The sequence below is a fragment of the Octopus bimaculoides genome, chromosome 10 (assembly GCF_046866305.1).
Source record: "Octopus bimaculoides isolate indiv1 chromosome 10, ASM4686630v1, whole genome shotgun sequence".
Classification (NCBI taxonomy): Eukaryota; Metazoa; Mollusca; class Cephalopoda; order Octopoda; family Octopodidae; genus Octopus; species Octopus bimaculoides.
The window spans coordinates 17,860,059-17,876,682 of NC_142937.1; the positions used below are offsets into that span (position 1 = coordinate 17,860,059).

Below are 16,624 nucleotides of genomic sequence, written 5' to 3' on the forward strand. Positions count from 1 at the left end.
GTGCATGTATTCTTGGCTTTCAATGATGTCTTTCTTCGATATTTTGTGCCACATCAAATTGCGATGTAATCTGTAACGGTTAGTTCTTTGTTGCTGTTGAGGGTCACCAATTACAATAGTTGTTGCTATGGTGTTGGTTGCCAGTGTGCAAGATGGAAGAAAAACAGTGATTGAAGTTGTAAAGAGATATTTATTTACCATTACTTTGTATATATCCCAAACCACGACAGGTTGGTATGTATAACTAGTAAATGGAAAAGCATCGAGGTAAAAAGAGTTAATTTTGGCCGATATGTGTGTACTCAATTTCATAGTAGTATATATTGAGAGATATAGTAATGTTTCAGAGGAAAGAAAGTGAGTTAGTGAAAGTGTGAGTGGTGGAGTGAAACAACTGCTTCATTGGTGAGTCACCATAGTTGTCCCTTTGTGCCTTTTCTTTTAGAGAAGGCGTTTTATTCAGCTGGTCAGCCAGACTCGGTTCTCACTAACTGACTTTGGCTTACGGAGTTCTTGTTTTTATAACTATCCAAAACCAGCCAGAAGGATAGACATATTGTTGAGAACAATAGATTTTATTGGAGGTCTGTGATATCTGTATTCTAGCTTTTGGTGGCCTAGAAGAGGCTAGAAGGGTAAAGTGACAAAGACATTATTCTGCTTAGCAATGGCATCTGGCAAATGTAACTGCTGTCATTCACTGAAAAACGATTGTTTTACTGTGAGAAAAGTGCTGTTGAACTGTTCGAGGATCGAATCCACGCCATGCCTTCATGAACCACTACAAATTGTAATCTACACAATCTAAAAATTTCATTGCAAAAAATATCCAGTTTTCAGAATGTTATTAGGAAGCAGAGTTGGTGCGAGGGCTGCGTAGTGCACATCGACTTTTAGTAGCTATGCCTTTAAAGATAAATTGTCATGTTCAAACTTTAGATTATAGAATATATAAAATATATATATGTTTATATTAATATTAAAAAAATGTAATAACTGTTGATTCAATTGACTTCTTAAAGTCTCTATCAATTGATGGCCTGGTGCCAAAGCTTGAAATCAATGTTGAGACAGGATTAATGTGCTGTGACACTGTGTTCATGTCTGTATTCACACGAACATTATGTGTGTGTGTGTGTGTATGAATGTGTATGTATGTATGTGTAATTTCTCTATGTAAATGCTTAACCACTAAATGTGTGATGTAACTGTGTGTATAACTGTGAATGTATATGAAGATTTATATGCATGTGTATAAAATACCTATGAATATGTTACGATTGTATGTGAAGCGTACATGCACACACACACGCACAATGCTGTATCTGTTTTATTTCCCATAAATGTGCTTGTTCCAGTCTTTGCTACTTGGGTTTAAAATGTGTCGCTTCATGATGGGACACCCTGTCGGTGTGTGGAGAATGATTTCATGGGGAAGATGAGCCTAATAGAGGGGTAGAAGTTAAGTCCGGCTTATGGTCCTTAAGAATGACATCGGAGTGGGGAGGCCAGTACTTTTGGGTTCTAGATCAATGATTCTCAACCATTTCCCCCCCCCCCCCCCCCCATGGATCCATTTGATACTTTTATTCTTTTATTTGTTTCAGTCATTTGACTGTGGCCATGCTGGAGCACCGCCTTTAGTTGAGCAAATCGACCCCACGACTTATTCTTTGTAAGCCTAGTAGTTATTCTATCGGCCTCTTTTGCCGAACCGCTAAGTTACGGGGACATAAACACACCAGCATCGGTTGTTAAGCAATGTTGTGGGGACAAACACAGACACAAACACATATATATACGACGGGCTTCTTTCAGTTTCCGTCTACCAAATCCACTCACAAGGCTTTGGTCGGCCCGAGGCTATAGTAGAAGACACTTGTCCAATGTGCCATGCAGTGGGACTGAAGCCGGAACCATGTGGTTGGTAAGCAAGCTACTTAACACACAGCCATTCCTGCACCTATCCAGGTGGACCCTCACAGGCATTTAATTAAAAGAAAATCCTATTATACTTTTAAAATTGAATAATATTAAGAACCGCAAAAAAAAAAAATTGTTAAAATATTTTGTGTATTGTAGAAGTATAACAAGTTTATAACAAATTTTAACAACAAAAGTTACATGCCCCCCACCCGCGAAGGATCATACGGATCTCGGTTGATAAACACTAGTTCAGACGCCCAGTTCTGTCACACACACACGCACAAACACATATACACATGTCAGTATGTATGTGTGTGTGTGAGTGCGTGCGTGTATGTATGTGTGTATATATATACATATATATATATATATATATATATATATATATATATATATATATGAATATATATGAATATTTGCGTAATTATATGTCTTAACAGACGGTCCACTCTCTGCATGTTAGCGTATCAGCAGCTTAGTGGTGACGTAGGAGGAGGAGGAAGAAGTGGAAGCGGTCCAATGACCAAAATGACAACCAAGGAACTAAAAAAATAAAGTATGTAAAACTGTACACACACACACATATATATACATACATACATACACACACACACACACACACACACACATATAACGTTTCGTCGTGTCCTAGCAACTATAAGCGTTTTATGAATGTCGTGTGTGTGTGTGTATGTGTGTGTCTGTGTTATATGTATACATATATATATATTTATTTATTTTCACACACACGAAGTCTGTTGTTTTGTTATATTGTTACTATGTGTTGCTGTTCTTAACTGCCAGTTTTAGTTGGCAATAGTCGGCAGGTGATTTATTTTATTTCTCTTTTCGTTTAATAATGGTTGTTTAAATAATTTATACAGTCCAAATACAAACCACACACGCACATCGCATATGTACACCTATATATGTACATAAGAAGAAGCAAGAATCACTCGGTTTAAAAGATACGGACAGGTGAATACGAAGATCTTGTTTTACGCGCTGTTTTAATGAATCGGAAAAAGTTCGTTACGCCATGTCAAATACACAGGTAAACAAAAAATGTGACTTTCTCTTTCTATTATTTATTCATTCATTCATTCATTCATTCATTCATTCGTGGTTTAGATTTTTTGACTTTAGTTATTTGCACTCACTTGATGCCTTGTTATCACTTCTGTTTATTTATTGTTTCTATTTAGTATGTTGAAAGTAAAATTCTAACCATCTGGAAAAATCAAAAAACAAAAAAAAACAACAACAAAAAACCCCCCAAAATCTAAAAAAAATTGAGGAACTGTCAAAATTCCATCAGATGCATACAAAGTAATGGGTGTATATTTTTAGCTTTTGAAATTTTATTTCCCATTTTCTTACACACACATACATACACGTACGCGCACACACACACACACACACACACACACACACAACTTGATTCCAAGATATATTATTTTTTAACCTCAGATCAACCATAATCGAACATACTGATAGTCAAAGGCCAGTTTTGATCATACAATCTTTAAATTTTTATTATGTAGTCCATAGTGTACCCAGGCCTATATTATCTAGCATGTTCTTCCTTTTTAAAGATAGTTGTGTGCTATTTCTAGCAGGTCAAGTAACCATGTAAGAGTTATTGGGGGTCACAGGTGGCAAAATATATTGGGTGATGATGACATGTGTACCCACCAAAGATCTAAAGTTCCCATCCTGTCACAAGTACTCTATGGTGTAGCTATATCAGTGATCTGTACTGAATGAACCACATTTCTAAAATCATAGAAAAAGCCCCGAGGTGTCTCTCAGGAAGTCCTTTGCCACAGGCCATCTAAAATTATACATGATTATGGTACATCCATGCAGTTTGCATCTCCAGTCTAATCCACATCTTGCCCAGATGCTGTCCAATGACATTTTGGAAGATGTTCAGAGATATGCAGCAAGGCATCAGTCACCATATTCTAAACATGTTACTTCTTTGGATATTCTTTTCTACTCTAGGTACAAGGCCTGAAATTTTTGGGGAGGGTTGTGTTATTGAGCAAAACACATTGCTCAGCAGTAAATGGGTAATCCTGTGATGGAATAGTCTTCTGGTCAAGGGGAATGTTGGTCTGCTAGCCTAGTCAGCAGGGTGGCATCATTTGAAGGCTAAAGCAATGCTGATAGTCTGGTCAATATAGTGGTAATACACAAATACCTTGTACATTCTTGGATATTAGAAAATGGGTATTCTTTTGGTTTAAAATTGCCAATTGAAAGTGGAAAATTGTAGTAAGCAATCTGTACTGAAATTTTGATAAAAAGGAAAAACAAAAGTTTTTGGGATCATAATCTCCATATTTTTAAATGCAGACCCCCCTACTACAAAAAAAAAAAAAAAAATTCAAAAACAAAATAATTGGGAGGCTAGAGGAAAAATTAAAAATCGAAAAAAATTTTTTTTTGGGGGGGGGGGGGGGGGGGGGGGCAAAATTATAATTATTGTTGCAAACAGGAATTGGAAGAAAGTTTTAAAAAATAAGAGTAAGGAGCCTATTTAACATCTCTGCCTGAAGATGGCTGACACTTCCTCCTCCCTTCCTCCCTGACCCACTCCTATTTTCCTTCATCTTCCTCATAAACTCTGCCACTCTTTCTCTTTCTCATTGAATTTTAAACTAATTACCTCCGCCTTGTGTGTTTGTGGGCAAGGTATCTCAAGAACTGCTGGATGGATTCGGATGAAACTTTCAGGAATGCTTGGCCTCATGACTGACATAAACTGATTAGATTCTGGGATCGATCCGGTTCTGGACAAGGATTCTGGATTATTTTTCTGTATTTTTTACTTAATTCTTGAGAGTGGTCGGGTTCATTTTCAGTATTCTCAATTGTGCAAGCAGTCAAGTTTATTTCAGATATTCTCATTTTAAAAATCATCTCCAGCTAATCGTTGAGAGGACGTTGGTGTTGCCTTGGTGGAGGTTTGCAATCTATGAGTGCTCTTGTTAAATATTGGTTTCAAATTTTGGCACAAGGCCAGTAATTTTGTGGGTGGGAGTAAGTTGATTCAACTGTAGTCCTCAACTGCTACTTATTTTATTGACCCCAAAGGGATGAAAGACAAAGTTGACCTCAGCAGAATTTGAACTCAGAATGTAAAGACAGACAAAATGTCTCTAAACATTTTGTTCAGTGTGCTAATGATTATGCCAGCTCACCACCTTGAATTTATTAAATACTAAAACTGATATAAGCAGTGAGGTGTGCAGAGGCAAGGAATCAGTTTGATATTTGGTGAATATGGGAGACAACTATAGACAGGTTTTAGTCTAATTAGACCTCTTCAGTGAACCATATTTTAATTTTTAAGGATAAAATATCTTTTAGGTGATTGAATTATACACAGTATATTATTGTTTTTTATATAAACAATAGTTTCATAAACACAAGTGCATTTATGTATCATAAGTCCATATGAGAGGACCTCTTATGGTAAATAACAGTATTTTATGGTCTAACACAACATCCACTTTAAGTGGGAGATAACTATTACCCTTTGGTATTTAAACTGCCTCTATTACTATTAATTATTTTTTAATAAACCCACTGGCTATTTACTACACCAGTGCCTGAATAGACAGTGAGATTCTATATATCACTAATGGGGGAATCAGCTGCTATGTCTAGCGATACATCTGCCATTGAGAAATCCAAGGAAGGGTAGAATCATATGATCTGGCAGTTCTGGTGGCTACAGCAGATGATTATCACTGCTTTTATGCACCACAAATCCACATGAGAGGTCTTCAGGTCCTCTTATGGTAAAGAATGCATTATTCTGTGTTTAAATATTAGCTTTCGATATCAATACTGCTTCTGTTATTATTAATTTATTAATAGCCTCGTTAATATTATACTGAGTGCTGGTGGCACATGTAGAGACATTCGCGCGAGATCGTTGCCAGTGCTGCTGGACTGGCTTCTGTGCAGGTGGCACGTAAAATACACCATTTTGAGCGTGGCCGTTGCCAGTACCACCTGACTGGCCTTTGTGCCGGTGGCACGTAAAAGCACCCACTACACTCTCGGAGTGGTTGGCATTAGGAAGGGCATCCAGCTGTAGAAACTCTGCCAAATCAGATTGGAGCCTGGTGTAGCTATCTGGTTCGCCAGTCCTCAGTCAAATCGTCCAACCCATGCAAGCATGGAAAGCGGACGTTAAATGATGATGATGATGATGGGTAACTCTGGAAGTGTCAGCACTTCCAAAGAAAAGTCAAAAGTGAGAAGCTGGTAGAATTGTTAGAGTGGCAGAAACAATACCCTGCAGTATTTCTTTTGGTTCTCCACATTCTGGGTTTGAATCCTGCTTTCAGAGCATCAACAGAAGATGGGAGCATACTTTTGCCACCGTATGTAATACCAGGAAATAAAGCATACGTGCAATGATCATTACTTAACTTTCATCAAATTTCTTGGTGCTTATGCAAAATGATGAATTTTCAAAGGGAAATATTTACTACTTCAAAATATAATAAAATGAGACAAATTTCTCATTGTCTTTCTAAATTTTATCAGCATAATTGTATTTTGATCCATCAAAAACCTAGCTCTGCAAAATTTTAACTCCTCCTCCTCCTCCTCCTGCTCCTGCTCCTCCTGCTCCTCCTGCCCCTCCTGCTCCTCGTGCTCCTCGTGCTCCTCTCCACCCTCTCCTCCTCCTCCACCTCCTCCTCCTCCTCCTCCTCCACCTCCTCCTCCTCCTCCTCCTCCTCCTACTACTACTTTCATGATCTCTGTGTGAGTAACATTACTCTTTGCCTGCCACCAAACCTAGTATAGACATTCGTTCTCCACCTCTTGTATTATCTCTCTATATACTATGTAAAGCACGACTGGAGAAATCAATCAACCAAACCAACATTCATGTCAGCTGTAATGATATAGCAATATCGTTCCATGCTTCTTGGACAATGTTAAGCAGATGTCTAGCTCTCTAGAGCTTGCACTCAGAACATGATGAACTAAATTCTTCTTAATATTACAAATGTTGTGCAAGCCAGTGAGGGAGCCTTTACATGGTCTTTCAATCTGCTAGAAAAGCAGCTGAATCCTCTCATATCACCCCCACTACCATCTTACAAAGTGGAAGGACAAATTAGATAAAGAAGCCATTCAGTGCTTGAATTAATTCGTGTTTCATGTCTTTTCAATCAGAACCTGACATAGACTAAATACCACCGCCGCTACCACCACCACCGCCACCACCACCACGAACACCACCACCACCACCACCAATAACAACAACAACACCACCACCACTGTCACCATCACTACCAACCGCTAGAGCTATGCATTTATATGAGAGGATCTCTCAAGGTGAATACTGCAGTAATACATTGTTCTAACAATACATTTATGTTAAGTAGGATACATAAAGACTGCTATTAGTATTAATACTGCTTCCATTGCTAGTATTTATTTTTTAAAGAGCCTGCTGGTTATTTGCAACATTAGTGACTGAACAGTCACTGTTTTTCTACATTTCTTTAGCAGTGGAATTTGGCTGAGATGTGGTGAGTGGATGCCTGCTACTGATGAAGCACATGTACACTGAAACCATGTGTTCTAGCAGTTCTGCCATCAATGCTAGACAATTTTCAACTATTTATGATACGTCTGTGCTTTTAGCACTATGCATTTATATGAGAGGATCTCTCAAGGTGAATACTGAAATAATAAAGTGTTGTAACAATATAACCACATTAAAAGGCAGCGACATAAGTTAGCATGGTGGGGGAAATGCTTAATGGTATTTTGTCTGTCTTTATGTTCTGAGTTCAAATTCCGCCGAGGTCGACTTTGCCTTTTGTCCTTTCGGGGTTGATAGATTAAGTACTAGTTGCATACTGGGGTCGATCTAATCGACTGGCCAACTCTCCAGAAATTTCAGGCCTTGTGTCTAGAGTAGAAAAGAATATACCCACATTAAGTATGATACAGAGACTGCTAACATCTGCTATGTCTTGTCACCTGTGGAGGCCAAAAACTGAAGATCCAGTGTTTTTCAATAAATAAATAGTACTCTGTTGATTTAAAGCAATACTGACTCCGTAGATATTCCACAGTTTAAGCAGATGTCTGTAGGTGTGTGTACGTGTGTGCTGATAGCATTTGTATGTGTGTGAGTGTGTGTCTATTTGTAGCATTTGTTAGAATCTCTCGCTCTCTCTTTCTATCCTACACACACTTTAATTTTTTTTTTATTAAGATGACATGGTTCCGGGTTCATTCCTACTGCGTGGCACCTTGGGCAAGTGTCTTCTACTGTAGCCTCGGGCCGACCAAAGCCATGTGAGTGGATTTGGTAGACGGAAACTGAAAGAAGCCTGCCGTATATATATACACATATATATATATATATATATATGTATATATATATATATATATATATATATATATATATATATATATATATATATTTGTGTGTGTGTGTGTATATGTTTGTGTATCTGTGTTTGTTCCCCCACCATCGCTTGACAACCGATGCTGGTGTGTTTACGTCCCCGTAACTTAGTGGTTCAGCAAAAGAGACCGATAGAATAAGTACTAGGCTTACAAAGAATAAGTCCTGGGGTCGATTTGCTCGACTAAAGGCGGTGCTCCAGCATGGCTGCAGTCAAAGGACTGAAACAAGTAAAGAGTATGACTGAATGAAATTTCAGAAGGATTTGGCTGTTGTTTCTAGCATATTGGATGACCTTATTGACCTGCTGAGTAACGGAGTTGGCAAAAATGGCAAAGGGCCAGCACATATTATATAATGCCTTTAGTAGTGTTTAGCTATTTACCTTTGTATGTTGAGATAATGCCCTGCTGGGGTTGATTTCACACTTCATTCCACTGTCTGCATGTCGGTGGGAAGGTTGGCAAAAGAATTACTATATATATATATATATATATATATATATATACACACACACACACACACACACACACACACGTATATACATACACATACATATATCGAAGTTCAAGTTAATCAACTATATCCTTTCTTGACTAATTTGTGGCTTTGTGCCAATGTATAAGTAAAAAAAATGCCTCCCTCTCTCTCTTTCTCGTTCTTATTCACATATACTTACACACTCAGACACAGCACATATACACACACACACATACACACACAACTCTCTGCTCATAGGATTTAATTAAGTTTATGACTTTGTAGTCATCAGAAGTATAAATTAGCTATATTGTGTTGATAATGTTTACACAAAATGGAAGCGGGGCTGTTTGTGTAAGACAACATTTTAACATATAAAGGAAAATGGGGAAAAAAGAAATATTGGTTCCTGTCAGTAAATATATAGAAAGAAATAGTAACAATAATAATAATAATAATAATAATAATAATAATCATAAAAGTAATGATAATGGTTTAAAGAAAGAGGAAAAGAATGAGAATGTGTTGCAAGGGAAATAAAGAGAAAGCAATGGTTTTGTATAATGAAGGGCTAAACAGAATCAATAATCTATGTTAAGCTAAGTGGACATTTGTGTAATTGGTATTGATCTGCTTAAAGGGGTTGGGGAAAAAAATGACAGATTAGCTTGTTGACCAGATGCTCTGAATGACGTCCAGTCACACATATCATGTCCACACACATTTTAACGCGTCACTCGACCTGACCTGCTAGAAATAGCAGTCAAATTTCTCTCAAATCATAACCTACTACTCTATATAAAGAAAGAATGATGTAAGCTAATGAGACAGCCTCTATATGGTTGCTCAATCTGCTAGAAATAGCAGCTAAATCTTCCTCAGCTCACTCCTTACTATCCTAAATAATCATTTCTACTACAGTCACAAGGCCTGAAATTTGAGGGGAAGGAGGTTAGTCGATTACATCATCTCCAGTGTTCAACTCGTACTTATTTTACCAACCCCCAAAAGGCAGAGTTGACCTCAGTGTAATTTGAACTCAAAACATAAAGGCAAAAGAAATCCTGCTAAGCTTTTCACTCAGTGTGCTGACGATTCTGCGAGCTCGCCACCTTAATTATTGCCCTAAATAAGGAACAATGTATGCCAACAAAGCAGCTTACATGTGGTTGTTCACTTTGCTAGAAATAACAGCCAAATCTCTCTCAAATCACATCCTACTTGCCCTAAATGAAGAACAATGTAAGACAATGAGGCAACCTCTGTGTGGTTGCTCAACCTGTTAGAAATAGCAGCCAAAACTCCTACCATCTTGCATGAAAGACATGGAGAGATTATATAGTCCAGCACACACATTTATACTATACCTTCACTCAGTTGAGGGAACTTTTTCTTTGTCTTGTAAATTACTTAGTGCTGGTACCACAAAAATAGCACCGGGTACACTCTGTAGAGTTGGCATTAGGAAGAGCATCCAAGTATGGAGACCATTCCAAAGCAGTCCTCTAGCTTCTTGAATCCTGTCAAACCATCCAACCAGCATAGAAGATAGACATTTCATGATGATAATGATAAAGTTATTCTGTTGGGATATTTTAAATTTCAAGCATATGCATAAAGAAGAAGCTTTGTTTCCCGAGACATTAATTACTAAAGAATGATGGCAGGTATGTGACAGCTGTGTATGTTTAAAACCAATAGAAGCTTGCTGTTATTGATTTATTTCAAAAGACTCTGTTCGCTAGAGGCTTATCTCTATTATGTGGTGTTTATTACGGTTTATTTAGACTTGGATTCAAGCATAAGTTGAACAATTTACAACTTAGAATGTCACATTCTGAAGAGTCTTTCAAAGTCTTAGATTTTAAAAAATTTTATTTTAATTTTTATTGGAGAATTAATTTGATCCAATCAACCTAATTAACAACACTTTGGGCAAGTGTCTTCTATTATAGCCTTGGGCAAACCAAAGCTTTATGAATAGATTTGGTAGACAGAAACTGTAAAAAAGCCCATTGTATACACACACACACACACACACACACACACACACACATGCACACACACATGCACGCACACACGCGAGCACACTCACACATGCAAGGGGTTAAATCGATTACATCGACCCCCCCCCCCCAATGTTCAACAGGTACTTATTTTCCTGGCCTGAATGGATGAACAGCAGAGTCAACTCGCTAGAATTTGAACACAAAATGTGCTACTGGCACTTCAAGTGGTTACGACGATGAGGGTTCCAGTTGATTTGATCAACGGAACAGCCCACTCGTGAAATTAATGTGGCTAAGCATTCCACAGACATTCATACCCCTTAACATGGTCCTCAAGGAAATTCAGCATGACACAAAATACGACAAGTAACTACACATTTTTGCCAGCTGAGTGGAATGGAGCAACATGAAATAAAGTGTCTTGCTCAAGGTCGCAATGTGCCATCAGGGATGAAACTCAGGACCTTATGATCATGAGCCAATTACTCTAACCACTGAGCCACACACCTTCACTTCACAGTGTGAAGAGATGGAAATATTGCTAAGCATTTGGTGCAGTGTGTGAAGGATTCTGCCAGCTCAGCACCTTAAAAATAATTCTTTTCTTTTATTTTTTTATTTGATTCAGTCATTTGACTGCGGCCATGCTGGAGCACCACCTTTAGTCGAGCAAATCGACCCCAGGACTTATTCTTTGTAAGCCTAGTACTTATTCTATCAGCCTCTTTTGCCGAACCGCTAAGTTACGGGGACGTAAACACTCCAGCATCGGTTGTCAAGTGATGTTGGGAGGACAAACACAGACACACAAATACACACACACACGACGAGCTTCTTTCAGTTTCCATATACCAAATCCACTCACAAGGCTTTGGTCGGCCCGAGGCTATAGTAGAAGACACTTGCCAAGGTGCCACACAGTAGGGCTGAACCCGGAACCATGTGGCTGGTAAGCAAGCTACTTACCACACAGCCACTCCTATGCCTATAATAATTATCATTATTATTTCAAATTTTTGTCACAAGGGCTGCTTGGGGGAGATGAAGATGATGCGATTACATCGACCCCAGTGTTCAACTGGTACTTATTTTATTGGCTCTGAAAGGATGAAAGGCAAAGTTGACCTCAGTGGAATTTGAACTCAGAATGGAGTGACAAGCGAAACACCATTAAGTATTTCATCCATTGTGCTAATGATTCTGTCAGCTCACCGACTTAAATAATAATAATAATAATAATAATAATGATAATAATAATAAAAATAATAATAATGATAATCCTTTCTACTATAGGCACAAGGCCTGAAATTTGTGAGGAGGGGTTTAGTCGATTACATCGACTCCGAAAGGATGAAAGGCAAAGTTGACCTTGGCAGAATTTGAACTCAGAACATAGCGATGAGCGAAATACCACTAAGCATTTCATCTATTGTGCTAATGATTCTGCCAGATCACCACCTTAAACAATAATAATAATAACAATAATCCTTTCTACTGGAAGCTCAAGGCCTCAAATTTGGGGGAAGGGATTAAGTTGATTACCTCAACCCCAGTGTGTAATTGGTACTTATTTAATTAGCCCCAAGAGGATGAAAGGCAAAGTCAACTTCGGTGGAATTTGAACTCAGAACATAGCAACAGACGAAATACCACTAAGCAATTCGCCTGGCATGCTAACAATTCTGCCAGCTCGCTGCCTTATAATAGTAGTAGTAGTAGTAGTAGTAGTAGTAGTAGTAGTAGTAGTAGTAGTAGTAGTAGTAGTAGTAGTAGTAGTAGTAGTAGTAGTAGTAGTATTATTATTATTATTATTATTATTATTATTATTATTATTATTATTATTATTATTATTATTATTATTATTATTTTGTGGTGATGTGTGGCCTAGTGGTTAGGACATTGCACTCAGGGTCACTAGATCAGGGGTTTGATTCCTGGACTAGGTGGCACATTCTGTTCTTGAGTAAAACATTTCATTCTACGTTGCTCCAGTTCACTCAGGTGTAAATGGATTGATTAATGTACAAAGGTTAGATGGTCACTCAGTTGAAACTACCCAAATGTAGGTCTTGCCAGCCACATTTTGTATTCAGTAATTGAAAGGATGAATAGTACAACCTGTCCTGTGAATCCTGGCTGGTTGGGATTTGTTGTTCAACCACATTGAATAGTTATTATTTCTGCTACATACACATGATCTGAAGTTTTGTTGGAAGGGAAAATCCTGCTGGATATTGAATTTCTCCTTTCTGATTCACCACAGTGTTTATAGTTTTATTGCTATGACTGTTTAATAGATGTTCCTGGAACAATTACCAGCTGATTCAGTAGTCCATAAAAGTTTTCTTTGCATAACCATTTTGTGTTAGTTTATGATGCTGTACATTGAGGACCACCTTTGATATCAGTTCATCTACTGTTTTAATTACTGCAGATCCATGGTGCCAAAACTGTCAGAAGGAAATCTTCCCTTTTCAATTTGTAACAAAATTTTGGTAAAATGATTAAAGAGCTGATCTTCAAAAAAAGACTGATTTATGCTTGTAGACAAGTTTGAAGATTCTGACTCTTTAGAAATCAAATTCCTCTGTCAAATGTAATGTTTATTTATTTGCATTGTTTTGAATTTATCATCAATTATCTTGTAGCTTCAATATTTTGATGATGTAATTGTTTATTTTTAGATTGTCGTTATAGTGTAGAAGTGAGAGGCCAGATCTGGCCAGTTTGAACATAAAACAGGTAGAATATTTTGGCTGGTTTAAATGTTAAAGGAGTAACATTTATCTAAAATGAGTGCAGATTTGGTTCATTTGGGGATTACTGGCAGGGTCTGATGGAAGTCTCCTAACAAAGCTACTTGTACATTTCCCAGTAAAAGCGCCCACTACACTCTCGGAGTGATTGGCATTAGGAAGGGCATCCAGCTGTAGAAACCCTGCCAGATCAGATTGGAGCTTCGTGCAGCCTTCTGGCTTGCCAGTCCTCAGTCAAATCGTCCAATCCATGCTAGCATGGAAAGCGGACATTAAACAATGATAATAATGTATTGTCTCACTTTTCCACTTTATTTCAATAACACATAACAATGTTTTATTAATTTTTTTATTCATTACAGTTTATAGAGTTTCCAGGTAATGATCAGAAAAAGAAGGCTACGAAAAGAGGCTTTCTTCCCACTTTGCCACTATCAAGAGCTACTCCTTCATTTTCCACCTATAAACCAAAATACTCCATTACTGAAGAAAGTCTAGCAGAACATGAAGCAACAAGTGAAAAGTTGTTAATTGATCTGCAAGCAAGTATGTTCATTTTATGCTTGGTTATAATTATTTTGCCATTACACACCTCGGTAAAATGTGTACAATACAAGGCACATTCAAAAAGGTTTGAACCTTTTTTTAGGAGAGAATTTATAAATTTCAAAGAAGTACAAAACTCTAATCTTTTTCAAAGTAGGATCCTCTGACTTCAGTGCCCCTGTAGCATTCCAGCCACTCTGTGAAGGGCCCCATGAAAAGCCTCCAAAGGAAAGATGTCCAGGATTCATGTTGCAGCTTCCTTCATTATCTAAATGACTGCCCCTGAGGTTCCCCCAAAAGCTTAGGGAACAACCAAAAGTCACAGGAAGAAAGGTCTGGACTGTAGGGAGGGTGAGGGACAGTTTTGATGCCTATTTTTGCCAAATAGTTGGTTAGCAGGATGGAATTGTAGATTGGTGTGTTGTCCTGAATGGAAGAGCTCTGGCATTTTGTGAAAAAAATCTCTTCCTGAACTCCCATCTTTGTTGACCATCTGACCAGAGAGAACCCAAGGGACCCTTGTGGGACCCCAGCGAACCCTTGCAGGATCATCATGAACTTCCTGGTGGACTTGCTTTGCCTGGCCTTCTTGGGTGAGGGGAAGCCAGGATGCTTCCATTGGGCACATTGTCTCTTGGTCTCTGGCTCATAACAATAGATCCAGTTTTCATCAGGGGCCACTAGAGACTCAAGTACTCTTACATTGAAGTTATTGAGCTCAACCATCTCCCTGCTGTCATCATGGCAGCTTTCCTTCTTTTCATCACTGAGCACCCTAGGAACAGACTTTGCATAAATTTTACACATGTTCAGATTTTCAGGAATAATTCTGTGTACAGTTGCCATACCAACTACGAATTGTATGTTTATTGTCTTTACAAACACAATGGTCTTCATCCAGAAGATTGCAAATTTTCTCAGAAAGCTGTGACATGCCTCTCCTTCCCACACTTCTCATTGTCTCTAACTTCCTCTCTCTCTACCATCCTTGAACCTTTTGTGCCAATGAAAAACAGATGCTCAGCTCCATACATGTTAATCCAGAAGCAGTCTGGAGCATGTCTTATGTTTCTGTAGTGCTTTTGTCCAGCTAAACACAAAACTTTATTGCATAACGAGCTTCCAGATTGTGTTTATGTCCTGAGTGCATTCTGCAAACTAGTCAACTGTGACAAGCAATGATTAGCAAGGTGTGTCCAAACTGCTGTTACAGTTGTCTCTTTAGTCAGGAATAATAAAAAGTCAGCAGGTCAGCTTATCAGGTGTATTGTAATGATATATTAAAATTACAATAATATATATGTGTATGTATGTGCGTCTGTGTGTGTATGTATATATATATATATGTGTGTGTATATATATATATATATATATATATATATATATATATATATATATATATATATATATGTATATATATATATGTATATATATATATGTATATATATGTATATATATATATGTATATGTATGTATATATGTATATGTATATATATATATATGTATATGCGTATATATATATATATATATATATATATATATATATATATATATATATATATATAAATTAATTTATGTATATATTAATATTATCTCGGTTGAAAAAAACTTCAATAATGTAAATAAGTTAATAGTTACCAGGGTAGCAAAAATCACACAAAAACTGGGATATCATAGCATGTTAAAGTGATGTATTTTGAGTAGATATGAATAATAATAATAAATGGACCAAAACGCATATAATCATGCGTTTTGCTCCATTTATTATTATTATTATATATATATATATATATATATATATATATATGAGAGAGAGAGAGTGGGGAAGAGATTGAAAGGAAGCATAATTTTCAACAAGTTAGTGAAATGCAATGCACAAAAGAAAAAAATGATATTATTTTTATGAAGCTAAGAAAGTGAAGCTTAGGTGTCTAGATATAGTTATTACATGCAATAATTGTTGAAGCAGTGGGGTACCTCTGAAAGAATTTTATTGTCACGTAAGGTTTAAATCAGGATACACAGCAGTGGTTTCCGGTTGTTTTTTTCCTGACTAATTTCTGCATTTCCGTTGAGGATTTTCAAATGTGTATTTTCTCCAGGAAATGAGCAATACATTTTTATGGATTAATATATAAATTTTGTTACTCGAGCTGACATAATATAAATAAATGTCTTTTACTTTTTTCCTCTCTTTTGTTTCCCATTTCAACATGTACGTTAAGTTCATATATTTTGACAGAAGATACTGTCATTTAGTTTGAGGTCAAACCTGGTCAAACAGACATTAGATTCTTCTGACTGGGGATATTCATGTCTTTTTGTAAATTGTCTTAGCAATAGATTTTCTTTTTTTTTTTCATAATGTTTAGGTGGGTATGATTTGAGGCAAGAGGGGCTTGCTCGCTCTCCTCCCTCTCTCTCTCTCTCTCTCTCTCTCTCTCTCACAC

General features: G+C 37.2%; 1 protein-coding gene across 4 annotated transcripts in view; it reads left to right on the forward strand.

Moving 5' to 3' along the window:
* Window positions 1–2,702: 2,702 nt before the first annotated feature.
* The window catches only part of LOC106883981 (dynein axonemal heavy chain 7), a 138,101-nt gene continuing 124,179 nt past the window's right edge, over window positions 2,703–16,624 (forward strand). For all 4 annotated transcript variants that reach the window (XM_089358436.1, XM_089358438.1, XM_089358437.1 and 1 more), the window contains exons 1-2: window positions 2,703–2,980; window positions 13,991–14,174. In XM_089358436.1, coding sequence (XP_089214562.1) covers window positions 2,966–2,980; window positions 13,991–14,174 — 199 coding nt within the window. In that variant the 5' untranslated portion in view covers window positions 2,703–2,965. The remainder of the gene's footprint in view (window positions 2,981–13,990; window positions 14,175–16,624) is intronic.